The sequence below is a fragment of the Populus nigra genome, chromosome 5 (assembly GCF_951802175.1).
Source record: "Populus nigra chromosome 5, ddPopNigr1.1, whole genome shotgun sequence".
NCBI classification, from domain to species: domain Eukaryota; kingdom Viridiplantae; phylum Streptophyta; class Magnoliopsida; order Malpighiales; family Salicaceae; genus Populus; species Populus nigra.
Window position 1 is genome coordinate 7,369,912 of NC_084856.1, and position 20,381 is coordinate 7,390,292.

Below are 20,381 nucleotides of genomic sequence, written 5' to 3' on the forward strand. Positions count from 1 at the left end.
ACTTCTCTCTCTCACGGTCTCACCTATAAGGAAGATTGACTCTACCGGCTATTCCGGTCAATTCACAAACATTCCCCTTTTCGGTCCAGGTTCATTTCCCCTTTACCATTTAACTACCCTCAAAAACAATTCTCGCTCACAATTTCTTTCCGAATTAGGGTTTGTTTCTGATTTTGATGGAAGCCTCTGTTAACACAAGAACACCAGCAAGAGTTCGTTACTTTCACTGTAATTGCATCAGACGTTGTTGTTGTTGTCGCTGTTTCTGTTGTTTCTACTCCTCCCCTTGAAAAAAAAAATAGAACCAGAAAGCCCTAAAAAAAGCCTCCATTTTTGTTTGTTATTTTGTGATGGATTTAACACAAGCAGCACAATCAGGTCTATCACTTGGATTTCACTCTAGTCCAATTCCACTACAATTACTCGATCAAAAACAAGAAACCCGCATCGATAACGAAGAGAATCAAACCGAAGATGAGCAATTTAGCATTTTGGGTCACCAAATGTGTATAAAGAGACCGAGAGATAACAGTTCTCAATCATCAGCGTCATCATCGACGACAAATTCTTCCAAACGGGTTGCCATGGACCCTGATTTGGAGTCTCGTCGGGCCATGGTTCGGGCATGGGGAAACCACCCGCTTCCAATCGCAGATCCTGAGATTCATGAGATTATGGAGAAGGAGAAGCAAAGGCAGTTTAAAGGTATTGAATTGATTGCGTCTGAGAATTTTGTTTGCCGTGCTGTTATGGAAGCTCTTGGTAGTCATTTAACTAATAAATATTCTGAGGGATTGCCTGGTTCCAGATATTATACGGGAAATCAAAATATTGATCAAATTGAATTGATTTGTTGGAGTCGCGCCTTGGCAGCTTTTGGACTTGATTCTGATAAATGGGGTGTTAATGTGCAGCCATATTCCTGTACTTCAGCGAATTTTGCTGTTTACACTGGGCTTTTGTTGCCTGGGGATAGGATCATGGGGTTAGATTCGCCTTCTGGAGGACATTTGAGTCATGGGTATTATACACCGGGAGGAAAAAGGGTGTCGGCTTCTTCGATTTTTTTTGAGAGTTTGCCTTATAAAGTGAACCCACAAACTGGGTATATTGATTATGATAAGATGGAGGAGAAGGCTATGGATTTTAGACCTAAGATACTGATCTGTGGTGGGAGTTCCTATCCGAGGGAGTGGGATTATGCGAGGTTTAGACAAGTTGCTGATAGGATTGGTGCTGTTTTGATGTGTGATATGGCTCACATTAGCGGGCTTGTGGCAGCTAAGGTTTGGAATTTTGATTTTTCGTAACTTGTTTATTTACCATTTTTATTTCGAATCTATGGATATTGTATTTGAATTTGGAGTTAGGGTACAATGTTACCACCTAAAGGCAGGAGTGCTTGATTGATCAGCTTGTGCTTTTAGTATCATGAATTGCTTCTTGTTTAACAACTTCTAAATTGTTTTGCGTGCATGATATTGGGATGCATTTAGAAATATATGCTGTGATATAACACATGACATATCATTAACACATAGATACACGCCTCTCTCTTTATGTGGCCATTGTGTGGTAGAGCATATTTCAAATAATCTCTCTACATTGCTGGTTTGTGCTATTGAGAAGGAAATGTGACTGTTTTCTAACATCTTGCAAGAAGGTAATTGTAGGGAAAAGATGTGCATCTCCTTCTGTTCTGATTTTTTTGTGAAAGCTTAAAATTGAAACATGCAGAATCCTTTTCGGATCGATCATTTTTTTTTTATGAAATGGAATTTTATAGCTTAGAATTGCCTGGTTTCTTATCTTCACCACTTGCCTACTGCTGTAAATACCTAAACTAAACATTAACACGTGTATTAGAATATAGAAGATCTAATGTGCATTAGGATTTAGATTTTAATATGGATTTATTTGCTGAAAGCATACTTTAGAAGAACCACTCCTATTGAGTCCATATTTGTATTTAGAAGAACAAGTTTTTAGAACAGCAATTACACATTGATCTATAATTATCACAATATTTTTTTTCCCCTTACTGTTGTCTTATCTGTCTTTCACAGGAATGTGTTAGTCCATTTGAATATTGTGATATTGTTACCTCTACAACTCACAAAAGTCTTCGAGGTCCTAGAGGGGGGATTATTTTTTATAGGAAAGGCCCAAAATTGAGGAAGCAGGGCATGCTTAGTCATGGTGATGGTAGCAGCCATTATGATTTTGAAGAAAAGATAAATTTTGCAGTCCATCCATCATTACAAGGGGGTCCTCACAATAATCACATCGCTGCTCTTGCCATAGCCTTAAAACAAGTGGCTACACCAGAGTACAAAGCATATATGCAACAGGTGAGGAAAAATGCTCAGGCATTAGCGTCTGCTTTGTTGAGAAGAAAATGCAGATTGGTGACTGGCGGTACTGATAACCATTTGGTGCTGTGGGATCTAACAACTTGGGGCTTAGCAGGTAATATATTTCTATCCTTGCACAATCTTCACATTAGTAGCTAGCTCAAGATTTAGTGTTTGCTTATGCATTGAATTATTACCAACTCTGCCCCTGCTTTAGCTGTTATGCAATTCAATCACTATGTTTTTCTTTTTACTTTACAAATTTTTAATGTCAATGGATTCTGTTTGATGGGTATAAAGTATCATTTTTTACTTAGTTAAAATCATTTATTATGAAAATGAATAAAAATATACTCCCATAACCACATTCCCCACCCTCTCCTTGAGGCAGGGATCACAGTCGAGTTCTAAGGTAGGTCTTTTGCGGAAAACGTTGGGAAAGGTACCCAATCCCAATTCCACTCCTAAAAGGCAATCTATTCTTGTATACTGTTATTTCAGGAACACAACAGAAAGACATTACTCATTTTTTTAAATGAATAAACTTAAATCACTTAGACTAAGCTGGCTGTTAAACAAATAATTGTTATGCATCTTAGGGGCTATAAGTTTTCCAAATTTCCCACTTATCTGAAACTCTTTGTAGCCTCTTTTATTTGATTGTGAGAATGAACAAACAAAATTCATAATTTGCCAACCTCTTTGTAGCCTGTTTTATTTGATTGTGAGAATAACCAAACAGAATTCATAATTCGCCCAGTTACACCAGAAAAATAAAGTAATTTCAATGGAAATTTACACTTTTTATGAAGCTTAAGGTTGTTCATCTCACTATATTGTCTTTCGTACTTGTAATTTTTTCATTGATCAGCAATTTGTGTTAAGGGTGCGTAGATTGCCATTACTTCCTAGGTGTTGTAATATTAAGTATTGGCTATAACCATACAATCAGTTCTAAATGGAAAAAAATTTAACATACCTTTGTGCTACACAATTCACCCTTGAAACTGGATGTTCAAAATTTACTTGATCCCTCCTTTCATCTACACATTTTCTTGCCTTGTTCCCAACAGCAATAAGTGCTCGTTTCCACTTGTCCAGTCCATATTTGTTTGATGGACTGTTTCATAACGCTAAAACCTTTTTTATGAGCATAGAGTGTGTAAAACAAAGAAGCACTAACCTCACAATGAGATTGCATACCATGCACGCTTTTGTTGGTAGGCTGACATCATCTCATTCTATTGATATTCAAAATTGAAATGGTGTATGCTTGTATTTCTTAGGGTTATGTAGCATTGGAGTTCTAGATAGGATGAATTCTCTTAGCACATTGACTACTTTGAGTTTCAGTTTGATTGTCATGTGCAATTCGGCTTACTGCCTTGTCTTGTTAAAAAGACTTGTAGTCATTATCTAGAAAAATCACTACCTCTTGTATATGCAGGCTTCAGAGTTTGTCTTTGAGCAGATATATCTGTGCGGAAGAGTGATGTATTATTTAAGTGGAAAAGATATGAATTGCCAATGTTGGAAACGTTACTCACCTATACTTGTGTCACTGTTTAGATCATAAAATTGGGAAAGGAACACTTGAAATGGACAATACTCTCCTGTAGAATCTTATTGCTGCAACTACTTTCTGGAATATCCCCCTTCACTCTCCCTTCTAACTTTTTTTCTATATCAAAGGGGGCTAATGTAGGCATTAGGATTAAGCCTGTTTTTTTATTAAATTACCATTTACCTTTCCAAGATAGCCTGATTCTTCTTGGGACCCATAGTTCTAGTTGGGACCCAGTGGATGATGGCAGAGCTCAAGTGCATGTATCATTTACCTGTCCAGAGAAAGAAATCATTGGAGGGAAAAAGCTCCTGGTCATGGGCCTTCCAAAAAACTGCTCTAAACAGTTATATTCTCCCCAAATACTGCTCAAAGTAGCAGTCCTATTTGATTCCTGATTCCACTTTCTTTTTCTTTTTAAGTTCTTGTAGGGACATCATTCAATACTTGGCTTTATTGTGGTACAATCTTCATGTAGAAATGGTAGCTTTTATAGTAACAAGGCTACAGTAGATGGAGACCTGGGTGGGGTGCTCATTCCAATTAAATAGCTTCAACTGTTTATGTAAATGTACTTCCTATTTATCTGTGCACGTAACTTTTCTTCCTGGTTGTATATGCTTTATTTTTCTTCTAGTGCACATGAGCAAGTGGGTGTTTATGCATGCTGTTGACTGTATTTTATAAAATTATCCATTCATTTGTGTATGTATGTTTCTTTTGTTATCCTACTGACCACATTCTTTCTTCCAGGCAAGTGTTATGAGAAGGTGTGTGAAATGTGCCAAATCACTCTAAATAAAAGTGCCATATTTGGTGACAATGGTGCTATCTGTCCTGGAGGAGTGAGAATCGGTAAGTTGTAATCTTGCCAAGCCAGTAATTTATCAATTTTCAATTAATTTGAAGACTTGTAGGGTTGTCAAGTTTAAAATTTCCAATCAAATTTCCCTAGTATTCTAGATATACTTTTAAAGGCAGCACAAGATTTTTTTGCAGCAGAAAGTAGAAGATGATATTGTTAGCTTGCAGAGTGGCCTCACAATGGATCTTGTTTATTCCTAATCCCTTCAATTTCCTTGATTTCAAAATTTTCATTGTGTTGAATTCCTGCATCTAAATGTTAAGTTACTAACATGGTAATTTAAGGGCATTATGCTTTCTTCAATTTCCAAGTTTTTCATAATTTTAACCTCTTTCAGGTACTCCTGCTATGACATCAAGAGGTTGCTTAGAGGCTGATTTCGAGAAAATTGCTGACTTTCTTCTCAAGGCCTCTCATATAACGACTGTTGTGCAGAGGGAGCATGGAAAAAAGGATTTTCTCAAAGGTCTTCATAACAATAAAGAAATTGTTGAGCTTCGAAACCGGGTTGAGATATTTGCTTCTCAGTTTGCCATGCCAGGATTTGACGTTTGAATATGTAATAGAGGCTACTTGCATGCATAGCTATAGATCTTTTTTCCTTGCCTTTTTCGACTTACTGCCCCTTCCGCATGGTAACCACCCCCCCACCCAATATAGCTGTTACTTTTCATTCGTCGTGTAAATTACAGATATAGTGAATCTCTAGAGTGTTGCCACACTATCCCAACCTTGTTTATTCCTGATTGTGTAAAGGTTTTGTTACGAGCCAATTAAAATTTGTCAAGGGTCAGATAAGTTTCGTTATGCTTGATTGTTCAGAATCACGTAGCATAATCTTATGATCGAACGTGCAAAACGTGGAAATGGTATCTGGTTTTGGGTGAATGACTCTGCCTCTCTCCTTTAATGAACCCTAATGCAGATTTAAATGGTGATATGCTGCTCTGCTGGAAGCCTTGTCTATTTCAATACTTGTTTGGTTGCCTGCGTTTCTTTCTCTGGCTGTTCAACTGTTTTTTTTTTTAATCCTGTGTGAATTCTTCTGCTAGTCATAACTTTGGTTTTCTTTTGTTATGGGGATCTTATTTTTAACTCACCGTTCACGAGAGGCAAGGTGGGGGACAACTGTGAGCTTCCATTTTTCTTTTAGCAGTGCTTGCTCTGTTAGTAAATTTTGTTAGAAGGATGGGGTGGAAGGAAGGACATGCATAATTGGTTGTCATAATTGAAGGCCTGTTATCGTGGCTTAAAGGGCAATGATAATTCTCAGTATGCTGCCTCCCGCCCACAGCTTCGTTGGAACACAACTTTGCAGCCCAAAAACTGCCTGCTTCTCGTGCAGCTAGCTTTATTTATTCATTTAGCTAGATTTTGTCGTCATGTTTTTCTCTCCTTCTCCATTATTTTATACTTTAAGTTCACTCAGCCTTCTCATATGGAACCCCTGAGGGGAGGCAAGGCATGAATTTCCGGCAAGGGACAAAAAGCATGAGATACGGTTAAGAACTTGAAAGTGACCCCCCCCCCCCCCCCTCCATATCTTCTTGTGTATTTTATATAATTCCCTAGACCCCAGAAAAGGGCAGATAAATTGGCAACAGAGCGCGAGGAGAGAGCGAGAGAGAGAGAGAGAGAGATCAGAAACGACATGTCAGGTAGAAAGACTGTTGGCTAAGAAGCTTTCATCATCAAACCCCATTTCTTTCAAAGTGAGCCGGAATCAGACAAAACCTTTCCTTCTTCCTACCCCCAAGAGCAGAGTGGAAAGGAGGGCTGCCTTTGAAATAAAAGCGAGACCCAGGAATCCCCTGTTGAGCCCTAAGCCTCCCTTCTCTTTCTTTCTGTTTTTTTCACCGCTAGAATGATTAGTCATTTACTATAACAACTAGATAGCGCTTGTATGACTACGCAACTGGAACAAGAGGGAAAACCACTTGGAGACTTTTCTTGCACAAAATAAAATAATGCTAACGAGGATTTTCTTTCTTTTTTTTAATCTCTCTCTCTCTCTCTCTCTCTCTCTCCTGGGAGAAAAATACAAGAAGAAGCAGGGATGGATGTGAAAAGGCGTAACAACTTAGTCCCTGCATGTTAACTATCCCCTGAACTCCTCTGCCAAATCTTTTTCATGGATTCCCACTTTTATGCTATCTTTTCCTTTAACCAAAACCTACAGAATTATCATTGCAACCGTAATAAAACAAGAAATCCACATTGATGGATGGAAGAAGGAGGAGAGGAAAATGGAAAATTAAAAAGAGAAAGGAGGGAAGGGTTAAGGGTACAACAACCCCAACAACTGCTTCGTCTACCTTGTATTTTTTTTTAATTTTTTTTCTTTTTTCAATCATTCTATTTCTCTCTCTTTCTCTTGAGCCTTGACTCCTTTTCCCCTTCTCTCTTCCTACCTGTGACTGCAAAAGTCCAAAAGCTTCTTCCTTCCTTCAACGATCTCATCAAAGAAATCATCAAGTTGCCCAACAATATTTTCAGCTCCAGATCTCAACACCCCAAAACACCCTCTTAAGTTGTCCACTCTTTCTCTTATCCCCACCTCTGTTTCCCACTCTACAGCTCCCCCTTGTCCACACTTTCTCTCAAGCTCCCCTCTCAGCTCCTCCATGGCCATCTTTGATCTCCTGAACTCATAGAGCAGAATCCCTGGCCTCCCATTTATCTGGTTTATCTCTGCCGCTACTCTCTGCTGCAATCTCCCTGTGGAGATCAAGAAAGCTGATCCGAAAAACAAGCACCCTTCATACCCTCCTCGCAGAAAACTTGATTCTGGCCAACAATACACTAGTCCATAGAGCAGGATCATCAATAGCAAAGAGCTCACGTTTCTCATTGCATACAAAACCCCACGAAAACCGTTGAATCCGTTGAGTTTGGATTCAATAGAAATCTTCTCATCAAACCTCAAAGATAGTGGTTGGATTCTTGTTTCCATTAAAGCTCTATTCTCTTCTTCTAATCCCACTGCTTCTCTTCTACACCCGGAGATTGCCCTTGTAACCTGTTACAAGAATTCAATTTTTATTTTTATAAAGAACCATACTTTTTGATTCTGAGTTACATATATTTATAGAAATGAATCAAGAAATGAGACAAAGTTATGGTATTTTTTTCTTTTTTAACCTGGCGAGATAGCTGGGGGCTAAGATGGCGATGGTTTTCAAGAGAAGAAGTGATATTGAATCCAGCAGAGTAGTAATTCTCGATCCCAGATAAGCCTGATTTAAGGACATGGCATGCCTCCCATAGCTTAGAACTCTCGTCCATGTATTCATCAAGCCACTTATCCCCAACAGGCAAATGGAGTTTTTGGACAAGCAAGGTCAGCTGAGAGTGAAAAGATCTTAATAAAGAGAGAACCCTTTGAAGGAATTGAATCGACATGAAGTTGTTAGAGAGATAGACACGTTCAAGATCATCGATCCCTCTGGTTAGAAAGGAGTAGAAACCATTGAGAGAATTCGCAGAGGAAGGATCCATTGTAGTAATTTAAGAGGAGAAACTAACTAATCAGGAGAGGACCACTGATCACTCACTCGCTATAGCACAACTCTCTCTATAAGGCTAAAAAAGAACAGTGATGGGATGGTTACATAAGAGTAGTTGAAGAAGAAGGAGGAGGAGGAGGGTGTGTGTTTGTGAGAGGAGAGAAAAGGTTATGGAGATGAGGGGGTATTTAAGTTGAGAGAAGTGAAGGGAAGCATAAGAGAGAAAGAATGGAAGGGAGGGAATATATTAGAAGCTCAGGTTTCCAAGGATGAAAAGGATTGTTGGGAGCAATGATGGGTGTTTCCTATAGAGGGGAAAGGATGATTGGTAATATGCCATTTTCATTGTTTAATGGGCAGAAAGGAAGAGAAAGGAGAAAAAAGACTTGAAGGATTTGCAAATAAATAAAGAAGAAGAAGCAGAGGAATTTTTACCATATTTGAAAAGCTTAGGAAAAAGCCTATAAGACATGATTTCTTTCATAAGCTCCCTTCCAATTTCTTCCTTTTGTGTTATGTCCTGCCCTCCTCCTCCCTCCTATTAAATTATACTTTTGTGTGTGTGTGTGTGTGTGTGTGTGTGTGTGTGTGTGTGTGTGAGAGAGAGAGAGAGAGAGAGAGAGAGAGAGAGAGAGGGGCAGGCAAGCTGTGATGCTTATTTTATATATATCTATACATAGTTGGCAATGTTGCATGATGATAGAGTGAGGCTTTTTTATTGGGTTGTAGAAAGTTTGACTGGGTTGTTGACCGAGATTCTGCTTCCGCAGCTCGTAATTCCTTCCTTCGATCCATCCATTTTACACACGAGAGGGTCTCTGCTTTTGGTTCGAGTGCCTCTTCTTCCTCGAGCAACTGACTCAGCCCCTCTATTCTATTGAGATTTGTGGGTTTGATTCGTCCTAGATTTATTTTCTTTCTTGAAAAGGAGGGAATGGAATGATGAGGTTCTTTGTATGTGTGTTCCGTCACCTTCTACTGTGCCAAAAAAAAAACCCAGTCTTTTTTAGGCCTCCTCTGATCTTATTTTATATCTCTTTTTTCCCCTATCGGGACAGAGAGGAGGTTGATTCCTTTTTTAATCATGGGTGTACAAGCTAGCTAACTTACATGTATTTTAATTAATTTTTTTAAATTTTAAAGTTAATAATTATATAAATCTCTAGTAATCTTAAAGTTTATATTATTAAAACAAATAATTTTTAAAAAATAAATCTAAAATCTTACCGGTTAAAATATTCCCTTCAGTTATCTTCTTTTCAATCTTCTTATTACAGCATGAAGTCAATCCAGGCCATTCGTTTGGTAGAGCTTCACGACCCCATCAAACGGCGGATCTTGAAAAAGGGATTTTGTGACATTTTTTTTCTCCTGATTCCTTCATTATGCCGTGTATGATCTTCGGCTCCCAAGTTTTTTCCCACTTGGCTAAATGCACAAATAAATAATTAATTCCTCCTTTATTCCCTCGTCGTATATTGCCTCATTTCATCTCAATCCTTTCTCTTAAATAAATAAATAAATAAATCTTTTTTTTATTATTATTTTTTGTAGGCAGCGGACGGGGGACCATGAAATCTTATTTATATCGAGTTATGTTTAATTTCAAGAAATTTGCTTGGGAGGGTGCTCGTGGGTTTTCGGAGAAAGGAAAGGGAAGATCTTAAGAGGATGTTGGTCTTTAGAGATTTCATTGGAATGCGAGGAGGAACTAATGTCTAGGGACCATTATTCATGGTGTCATTGATTTGGGCGCCCCTTCTCTTCCACCATAATCATCCACCATGTATTCCCATTATTATTATTATACTATATTCTAAAAGGAAAATCTGTTTTCATGTAGATATAATATAATTGTCAATTTTGCTAATTTTTTTATTATATTGTTGTGGTACCGTAGAGATGACAAAGTTTTAATTTTCAGGATTTTTCTTTGATTAGTATATATTAACAACTTTTTCTATAATTTTTTAGTTTATATGTTATGTTTTTAATTAATGTTATAAAACACAAACATCATCTTTTTCATTTTTAATTAAAACTCTTTATAATACTAAAAATAATATCCACAATGTGTGTTCATATATACTTTAATTTCCTCACGAATTAATAAACGAATAATTGTGGGAGTATTTTTGTGTGGTTCTCTTGTCCAAAAAAGGCTCCTTCAATTCATCTGCCTTGAGTTGAGTTGGTCTCGGCTTGTTCTTGGAGAAGGAGCCACCGTCAACTTTTGTTGTTGATGGTGCGTTTCGACTCAACTCTAACTCAATTCTCTATTTCAAAGAGAACACATTATTTTATTTTTTTATCCTATAATTCAGTTCGAATCCGGCGACGTTTCTTTAATAAAATGGTCGTTTTTTGGGACAAAAAAAAACATTAAAAATAAATAAATAATGCCTTCAGCGTGAACAAGCCTCTATCACGAATTCACAGTATCTATTTAGTGATTATACACCAAAGCTAAATCTGACAAGATGCAAATATTCAACTAAATACGTGCTCCAGGAAAACAAAATAAAGAAAATCTTTATACAATTACGCTCATATATATATATATATATATAAAGAATTAAAAATTCGCCCAAGACTAAACATCTCTTCCTCTTTAAAACCTTCCTCTCCTCTCATTCTTTATTTCTTTAGTGACCTTTGTATAACTAAACAAGTGACCTGCTATACACCGCGAGTCAATTTAATTTCTTTTCAATGAAAAAAAAGAAATACTAAGGCAATGCAAGTGTTCCTAGAAAAACATGATATTTAGATCATTGACTCAATAGAGTTTAATAAACTTGGATAATTTAATTAAAAATACTATAATACTAAATTAAATGAAAAAAATTAAAAATAAAAAAGGTAAAAAAACCCTCGAATTTAATATGTGAAAAAAAATTTAAAGAAGGATGAAATTGAAAAAAATTAATTTTATAAATTATTTTATATAAAACAAATAATAATAAAAAGAACATGAATCAAATCCGAAAAAAAATAATTTGAAAAGCTGTTTTAAAATTTTAAAGGGTTAGACATGAAAATTGAAGTGAAGAGAAAAAAAGAAAAAAGAAAAACAAAGGGTCACAAGAGACCCCTTTGGCCACAAGCATTGCTGTCTCATAGAGGAGTTGCCGAGTCAATTCAAACATTGTCGTGGAAACCATTTGAAGGGTATAAGAGCCGCCCACGGATTGACATGACATATATTTTTTTGTAATAATATTTATATTTGTTAAACTACTAAATAACCTCAAAGTAAATCTGATTATAACAAAAAAATAATAATAAAGAAGCCTTGGATGACAACTTAATATCTTTTTTTTTAATTTTAAGACTAATTAAGTCATTTTTTAATGTTTAAAAAAAATAAAAAAGATAACTAAGCCCCTTTACGTAAGTTTAATATTTTTTGCTATTAAGAGTAATATTTAAGTTATTTTACTATATAAAAAAATATAATAAAACCGTTTTATCTAAATATATTTGGAAATGATCAATCTATGATGTGAAAAAAATCCTATTAATCTTGTTAGCAATGTTGTTGGTTTTTTCAAAAAGATAAAATAATCATTTTACTATTTTAATCCAGAATGAACTTTCCTATTAACCTCTATAACTTTTAGTTTTAATTTTTTAAATCATACATATATGATTATATTAATTTAGATGAAAAAAAATCAAGAAGATAATATATTAAAAACTCAATTATTCTATAATGATAAAATTAACTATGATATAGATAGAGATTAAAAGCTCATTCTGGTATGCAAGAACCGGGTTATTCCCTTTAAAAATATTCCTTATTAATGGATGGTTCTTGAGATGGGTTGCAAATTTTAATCAAGATAAAAAAAAAACCCTTGGAAATTAACTCTCCAAAAACATTTTTAGTATTTATTAGGGTCAAGGCAAGCCCCTTAATTTCCAGCAAAAGAATTAATTAAAGATCTCAATCTTGTTTCCCTTAGTAGGGGAGAGAAGAGAATCATTTCATCTGCCTTCCATGCAGAATAAATAAACTCTTCCAGGCTTACGAAGCTCCACACTCCTTCAGACATCTTTATTCCATCAGCACTGCTGAAACAGGAAAGATAAATGTGCAAAGATGATTCGATCAACTTACAGCAAGTGACATTGGGTGGCTGTAGCCTGTAGTTTTAGGATCCGGTGGGTGGGTTGCTGAGAAGTAGCCGGCAGGTTATCGACGTACGGCCAGCGAATTAAGCAGTGTGAAAAATCCACCGGCCTCAACTAAACCAGAAGCAAAAGGCGATGATGCCTTTCTTCTTTTCCTTTCCCATGCATGTTTTAGGAGTAATACTGTATGGAGATCTCATGTAAATAGATTTTACATCATGCATGGGAACATGAACGTGAGCTTAGCCTGAATTACTGCACAAGTAATTATTTTAATTTAAATCCCACCCTTGTATATTTACTGGGTCCTAGATTTGGCTGGCTGGCATGTAGGAGAATGTTTCATTTTCTTCTTAATGATCCTATAAGGATACAACTGGATGGTCCATAGCAGCTCTAACATTTGAAAACGATGCAGAGGAATAATTGTTCATACAGAATTTCCAAGGGAAAAGAATGCTTCTCAAGAAGAAAATGTACTAACAGTGGGGGCGGGGGGGAAGGGCCACAGCCAATCAAGCGATCGAGCAAGTCAGGGCTTGATATGCCCAGTCTTGGCAAGTTGGGTGCCGTATTAATTTCCAAATTAAATTGGGGGTAGCCAGGGGACCACCGATGCTTCTTTTCATCCTCCATTTTTTTTTTATTTTTTTTTATATAATAAAGGGATTTCTGAAAAGCCTTCTTCGTTTCAAGCCCAAGTGATTTGCAAACATTTCTGCTAATATTAATGATGGGGACACCAACTCTGGTATTGGTTTGATGGTATGGAATGAAGTGATGAATGTGACTTCAATCCAATTTGGTGTAGGTTGGAGTTGGAATTGAATTATTTTTAAGCCCTCTGTTGCATCTAATCTACAGGATCATGAAGCAATAGCCGAAGTCGACAGGTTCCCTTTTCTTCTTTCTTGTACATGTTTCACCTTTTGTTTTGATAAATTAAAAAAGAAAAAAAATTCAAACCAGCTAGCTAATTCTTTTTCTATCAACAAACCTGAAGAGAATCCCACTCCGAGTTTTTTTATTTATTTATATTAACACAGTAAAAATTATAGGCAAAATACCATAATTTATAACTATTTAAAAAAATATTACAGTTTGGCGAGTCGTAAATCTCATCCGCTACTTGCAAGTTGCATGTCACATCGACGACTCGCAAAAAAAAGTGGCTAAAGCAGTTTTTTCAAGCCTCGCAACTCCTTACCACAAAAAAACCAACTCAACAATAATAACAATTCAGAAACACAATTTATAACTCATCTCCCCAACACAATTAAAAGATTATCACATTTCACAATTCATCAAAATTAACAATTTATAATTAAATACAAGGAAAATTCACATAACATCTCATTAAATCTAAACTAAATTAATAATTCTTAAAACATTAAGTATATAATCTAACTACATTTAAAAATCACTTCAGTTCGTGAAAAGGTTTGTACCATCCTAACTCGTTCAACTTGAGGACAGTCCTGTAGTATTCATATAGGGGTCAACATGAAAATTGCCCAACTTGTAGACGAGCGTAGATCGCTCGTGGACGAACCTGCCTTCCTAACTACATATCCTTATTAATGATAAGCGATCTCATCTTTCGCTAAGGCCATTTCGAGAGGCTCAGTCTCCTCAACTTCCCGAAGTCCACCACAATACAAATTGAGCATATTGTTGGTCAGGGTATATCCTATCTCATCGATACCTTCATGGATAACGACCTCTTGTACTAAGTAATGAATATAATAAATACAATAAAAATAATTAGCACTCATCCTCTCTCTCTCTCTCTCTATATATATATATATATATATATATATATATATATATATATATATTATATTCCAATCAATTTTGTCTTGGATATTAGGGTTTATAATAAATCGGATTTCATGGACGCCTAAAGAAACACGCCATGCAGGTGCAATTAACCAGCGTGTTATGGACAAATTAATACCATCTCATATAGGTACCTAGATCAATTGTTAGATACCACTCCATAAATATTTGATCTCTCTTAGCATCTTAAAGATCTAGGTAAGCTATATGATACCCTCAAACAAATACCATCTACATGCTGGTTTTTGAATACATACCAATTACACATAAATTCTAGTTGAACGCTGACCCTTGTACTATACTGAATTCTTGATATGTCATTGCTTAACTACTGTAATACACCCAGGCTTTTCCCTGAATTTTTTGTTACATATAATTCATCACCTGATAAGCCTGAATGCCTATGACTTAAAGCATAGTCATTGTTTGCGTGTTGAGCGTACCCACTCACATACTTAAATTAAAAAGTTGAAGGTGCCATGAATTGGTTTAATGGGTTAATTAATTCAACATCCCCATTTTCTCCATCTTCCTTAACTCTACCAATATAACAATTATCTTTATCGTCACTTGATTTGGATTCTCCATAATAATATGGAATATATATCATACCCAACCGAGCTTTCATATCTATAATTTCTTATGTCGACATTTAGTTCCTTGTATTACCACCTAAACTATGTAGACTAACTACTTGTGATGCCTTTGTGGTCATTTGAATGTTACTTGACACTGAAGTGAAGTCCATATTAGAGGAGTTTCATAGCCTAGATTTACTATTCAAGTAAAGCTCTAAAATATTTATCCTATTGATATTGGTAAACCCAAACATTGAATTCACATTTCTATCACTACAAATGAGTCTACTGATATAACGAGTTGGATAAACCCTAATTTGCATCATCATCTAAGTAATTTTAACTTTAATCTTAAATATATTCCAGCCAAATCGATCACATAACATTCAAGATAGCTCGATAAGAGACAGATCTTATGTAATAGTTAAGAACTCATTACTTTCTTCATTGTAAGTGATACCATTGTTGGTATTGACAATGAAACCACCATAGAAGCATCTTATTTTAATACTATGAGATATTAATTTTGTCAAACAAAATAACAAAATCCAAGCTTAATTTATAAATATCGTGTGATTAATCAAGGTACATAATTTGTCAACAAAATCCAACGATAACAGAATCAGTGAAAACCCAATTTCATTAATCTTCACCATAAATAACGAAATTATCAACCTAATTTCATAACTAATTAACATATTTTATACCTAATTTAGTAAAATTCCTGATTTAATCTTAGAAACCCTAACCCTAACATTACCCTAACATCCCTGATTTAATTTTACACATCCTATATAAAATATTTTTTTTCATAATTATATGTATTTTATTATACTCACATTGGAATTAAAGCTTAAAATACATCTATAACATGAGGATAATTAAATTTAAATATATCACATTTCTAAAGAGATCTCATATAAAATATAAGATGTCATTTTATTTTTACCATCCAAATCAATTTGTAAGAGACAACGACATATTAATCTAATAATTAATAGGATATTCATATTTAATTACATACTGGGCTATATTTAGCTTCTAAATACTTGTATTTTCTTGAGAATTATCCATTGTCCTCCATGCACTCCTTGTTTTACTTCTTATAATTCATTTAAAATAATTTTGAACTAATATAGTTTTGTCAATAATAATTAACATATAAATACTAGCTAGGATGACTTGTTCAATGATAAAGGGAAAACATAATGATTTCATAAAATAATTTTCTCTCTTTTCTCGAACTTCGCGAGGACAACAAAACAGTTTTAACTAAAAACTAAAAAAAAAAAAAAGATTAAGAAGAAGAAGTCCTAAGAGAAGGCATGATGAACAAGAGAAAAGAAGGGGAAAAAGAGATTTGTTATTATAATTATTCCTGCATCCACCTTACCTATTTCTGCAATTTCTTGGGAATAAAATAAAATAAAAAGGGAACGTTGTCAATGCTTCATTCTTGAATTTATATAGCCACAAAATCGCAATGATTACTGGAAATTAGCTTCTGCCTGTAATAATGATGAAGGAGGAGGAAAAATCACATTAATTTAAATAAATAATAAATGAATTGTTGGTTAATGGTACTCGAGGACTTTATGCAGACAATAATTGAATACTTGAACAAACAATATCGAATATTCTCACATAACACTCATGTCTCCTCTTCAAAGGAAAACAAGAGGGAAGGAGAGGCGTTCCACTCTTTCTAGACCAGCATCGAGTACATTGCTGGCTCCAACAGGATTTTGCATGCTAGATTCTACAATAAAAGATTGAAATGGAAAAAAGAAGGTGCTCCAAATTATCATAAACAATAGCAATTAAATCACTGTTCTGCTTATGAAAGGAGAAAGGGTGAAGTAAGAGCTAGGGTAAAAAGCGTTGCCTACACATTCTAGCTAGCTAGGACATATGGCAAGCAAGAAACTACACTACTGGATAACAATCAGATATGCTCAACCTTCCTAAGTAGGGTTATCTCTATTCTTCTGGCCACGTATCGACATTCTTTAGCATGGATCTTGTCTTGTCTTAATTTTTATTTAATTGAACAACAAATTAACCTGAGAAACTCGGGAGAACAATCAAGAGAAAAAAAATATATTTTGTAGCCAATGGTGTAGTTAAGTGTGAATTGTATATCATCCACATCTTGCAAGTTTCATTGGTACCTTGAATCTCTATTCTGGATACAATTATTATCGAAGTTGTTATAACTATTATTTTTTAAAATATTTTTTTATTTAAAAATATATTAAAAAATATTTTTTTAAAATTTAAAAATGTTTTTCAACCACAAAAACAAACAAACCTATGTATATCATGCCATAGTGTTTCTTTTTTGTTCTATTTTTATTTTTTAAAAATAAAAATCATGGTGTAATGTTGATGCCTCCATCATGCAAAAGTAGGGATGAGTCTCTGGTGGTATCATAATTCTTCAAAACTTTAAGAAAAATGGCTTGAAATAATTGACTTTGTTAAAAATGATTGATGATAGGCAAGGTTTATTTGTGGTGGATGGAATCTTTCAAACCCTTATTTATTTATTTATTTTTCTTTTAAGCAAGTGAATCTGTCTTGAAAACGATTTATTAGTTAGTGATCTACGCCGACCGGTGCTAAATACAATGTAGCAAAATACTAGGCTACATTATCTACTTAATCATTTGAGCACAAAATCTCCCGTAATCCATGGCTGAGATGGCTTGGATTGAGACTATCCTTGATTATATAATGTTTACGTGTGGAAAGCTTTTTTCCCATAAGAAGACGATGGGCCACGAACACATTATATATTTTGACATGACTGAAGGAAGAGCATGGTTTCGATGGGTTTCAAGACGTGCCAGGATGGGTCAGGAGGAATATATTTGCTTTTGTTCTCTGTGTAATCCATCGCTAGTACTGTTGCTGTTCTGCGCATCAAAATAGATTAACCTTTGTGTCGCAAATACTCAGTGGCTACTCGAGAATTATTGATTTGGCTGTGGCTGTGGCTGTGGTTTTCGAGTGTTTGATAATATTTTAAAATTAATATTATAGTTATTCTCAGAAGTTACAATTTGTATCTTTTTAAAAGCTAAAAGCTACAACTTTCTCGAGCATACTCTAAACATACACTTACAAAAACCGATCTTGCCATAGTGCGAATCCATCAATTCCATTCATAGCTTGATGTAATAATATCCACGGAGTATTTGATCATTTCGCCACCCACTTGTGTCCTTTGTGCATTTTTATGTATATGTGCATGACTACATGTATGTATGTATGTACGCACGAGAGTCATCAAGGGTGGTGGGGGCTTTTACACTCGCCCCTACGAGGAAGATAAGAAAATGGAGAGAGGGTCAACTAACAAGCTCATCTTGCTTTCTTTCTTTCTTTCTTTTTTTAATAAGGAAACAGATAGGAGGAGACTTGAAATGATGATACATGGAGAGAGGACCCCATGATCATATTCAAGTCCAAACCTTATTCCTTGTTTCCTATAGCCCATTACCCTTCTTTGACTATCAATGGTTTTTATTTAGTTAAACTAGGCAAAACCCACTTCAGGATTCCTTCCCACCACAGGTGCCTTTCCTCCCCTCCAAAAGGGGAGGGGAGCCTTGTGCCATTATAAATCTACAAGCTAGCTAGCTAGCAAAACCAAGGCATTTATAGGAGTGTAAGAAGCGTACTAGCAAGCTGTAGGCTTTATGGATGGGTATCTAATGAAAGCCATAGGGGCAGGGGGGTGCTTCACTTTTTCATGATTATGATTTTGATCTAGAATTGCATGCCAATATGGTTAAGGCTTTGCCTCATCATATGCTAATGGGAACACGCCACATGTTGTCAAATCAGTGGTTGCAACCCCATGGTGCATAGCGATCGTGGAGAGATGCTATTACAACATAATTTCTGACAGGTGACATGTTTGTCGATCCTGACCAGGAGTGACTCAACCTCCTCCTTTGTCTTGTGTCAATCTATTTGCATGTAAGAAAAGAGAGAGGGAGAGAGGGAGAGAGGGAGACCTTGGACATGGAAATGAATAAGAACTGGCCTGCATGTGTGTCTTAGGTTTTGACACATAGCTGCATATTTAAATGGTCCGAGACCCATCGTAAGGCTTTGCAAATCATCATGTAATGTTTACTTCATCATCATGCATGCGTTACCAGCTTCATCAAGAAGCACCCAGTTTCTTTTTTTTTTTTTTTTAAATTTGGTCCCTGGCATCTTTTTCAGGCTTTGGTGTACTATCCCTAGCTCACTCAGAAATAAACAAATAAAAAGTCACTAAAAAATCTCCTTTGAACCTGGTTGGCTTTCCAGCTGTTCTAATTAAGGGGGATGGAGAAGCCAGTGTGGTTTGGTGCAAAGCTGCCAAGGAAAGTATAGCTCATGATTAAGAGTTTGTGGGCTATTTATTGATTTTAGTTGAACAAGCTGCTCTGGTCCATGATTTATGGTTTTCCAGCTTGAAGGTAATGGTGGTCCAAATAAGACTTGAATTCTAAGCCGGAAAATTGATTCGAAAGTGGGGCTTTCATTTGATTGAGAAAATTATTAAATAAAAGTTTTGCTTTTTTTATTGGCTGTGGGAATAGGGTTGGCGATGGGGTTCCAAACTCAGTTAGAGCCTGGATTGAAAAAAGGCTATAAACCCAATCAATATTTTGTGTAGGCTAAGAGGTCCCCATTATTATCCTTTATCATAAGTTTTAAAAGTGGGGATTGAGTACTGAAATCCTACATTTAAAGCATTTGCGGCTGGTTGGTCCTGTTACGAGGGCCACTGTAGGCCACTCCCCCCCCCCCCCCCCCTCTCGAGCTGAGTAGACTACAGCCCCATAAAACCATGTCTGCCGGAAATGGAAGATGTTAAAATGGTAAAAGCAAGACAAAAATGTTCGGATTGGGCTGGAAGAGCCTTGCCTTGCTTGCCCCAGTTCTCATACGTTAACAAGTAAAAATGGGGAAAAGAATACAATGAATATGCACGCGCGGTGGAGCCCCTCATCCATACATCTTGATCCAAGGCACCGGCCCTATCTTAGAAGTTGCTGGGTGATTAGCAGCCTCCGAGAGTATTGTGCTCGTTGAACCCACAAGCGCCTGTGTCCATGGGCGCTTGTCATTACCTTAATTTCCTATTTCAAGTCTTGAATAACATTTTGACTCAATCCAACTTCCAGATTTATTAATTGCTCTCCGCTTAGATGCTACATCAGATTCTCTCATCAGAGATTTATATATATGACAGATACATATCCCTACATTTTGACAGTTATTACTACTTCGCAATGTTGGTTTCTTGGAGCTTGACCTTGTAACATTTTACTCATTCCAGATCCTCACTCACTGTAGTCATGAAAGCCATTCCAATTCATATACAACGTTTTCAATAGAGTTGTCGTCATACATGTTTTGATGGATTAGTGAAGCAACGGAAAGCGTCGAGTTTCATAAAAAAGACAGTATGGATGACCAAGATTTGCATATATTTCTCATGCCAGTCAATATTCTCAAAGATATTGCTGTTTC

General features: G+C 35.8%; 2 protein-coding genes across 2 annotated transcripts; one reads left to right on the top strand and one right to left on the bottom strand.

The window, feature by feature from the left end:
- The first annotated feature begins 12 nt into the window (after nt 1-12).
- LOC133694585 (serine hydroxymethyltransferase 7-like) lies at nt 13-5,590 on the top strand. The gene is made up of 4 exons (XM_062116150.1): nt 13-1,286; nt 2,067-2,469; nt 4,672-4,773; nt 5,121-5,590. Exons 1-4 carry the CDS (start codon nt 351-353, stop codon nt 5,336-5,338), a joined length of 1,659 nt encoding a protein of 552 aa, XP_061972134.1. The 5' UTR covers nt 13-350; the 3' UTR covers nt 5,339-5,590.
- Nucleotides 5,591-6,908: 1,318 nt separating this feature from the next.
- LOC133694586 (uncharacterized) lies at nt 6,909-8,845 on the bottom strand. The gene is made up of 2 exons (XM_062116152.1): nt 7,925-8,845; nt 6,909-7,802 (listed from the first exon to the last, which is right to left on the bottom strand). Exons 1-2 carry the CDS (start codon nt 8,279-8,281, stop codon nt 7,191-7,193), a joined length of 969 nt encoding a protein of 322 aa, XP_061972136.1. The 5' UTR covers nt 8,282-8,845; the 3' UTR covers nt 6,909-7,190.
- Between the last annotated feature and the right edge of the window lie 11,536 nt (nt 8,846-20,381).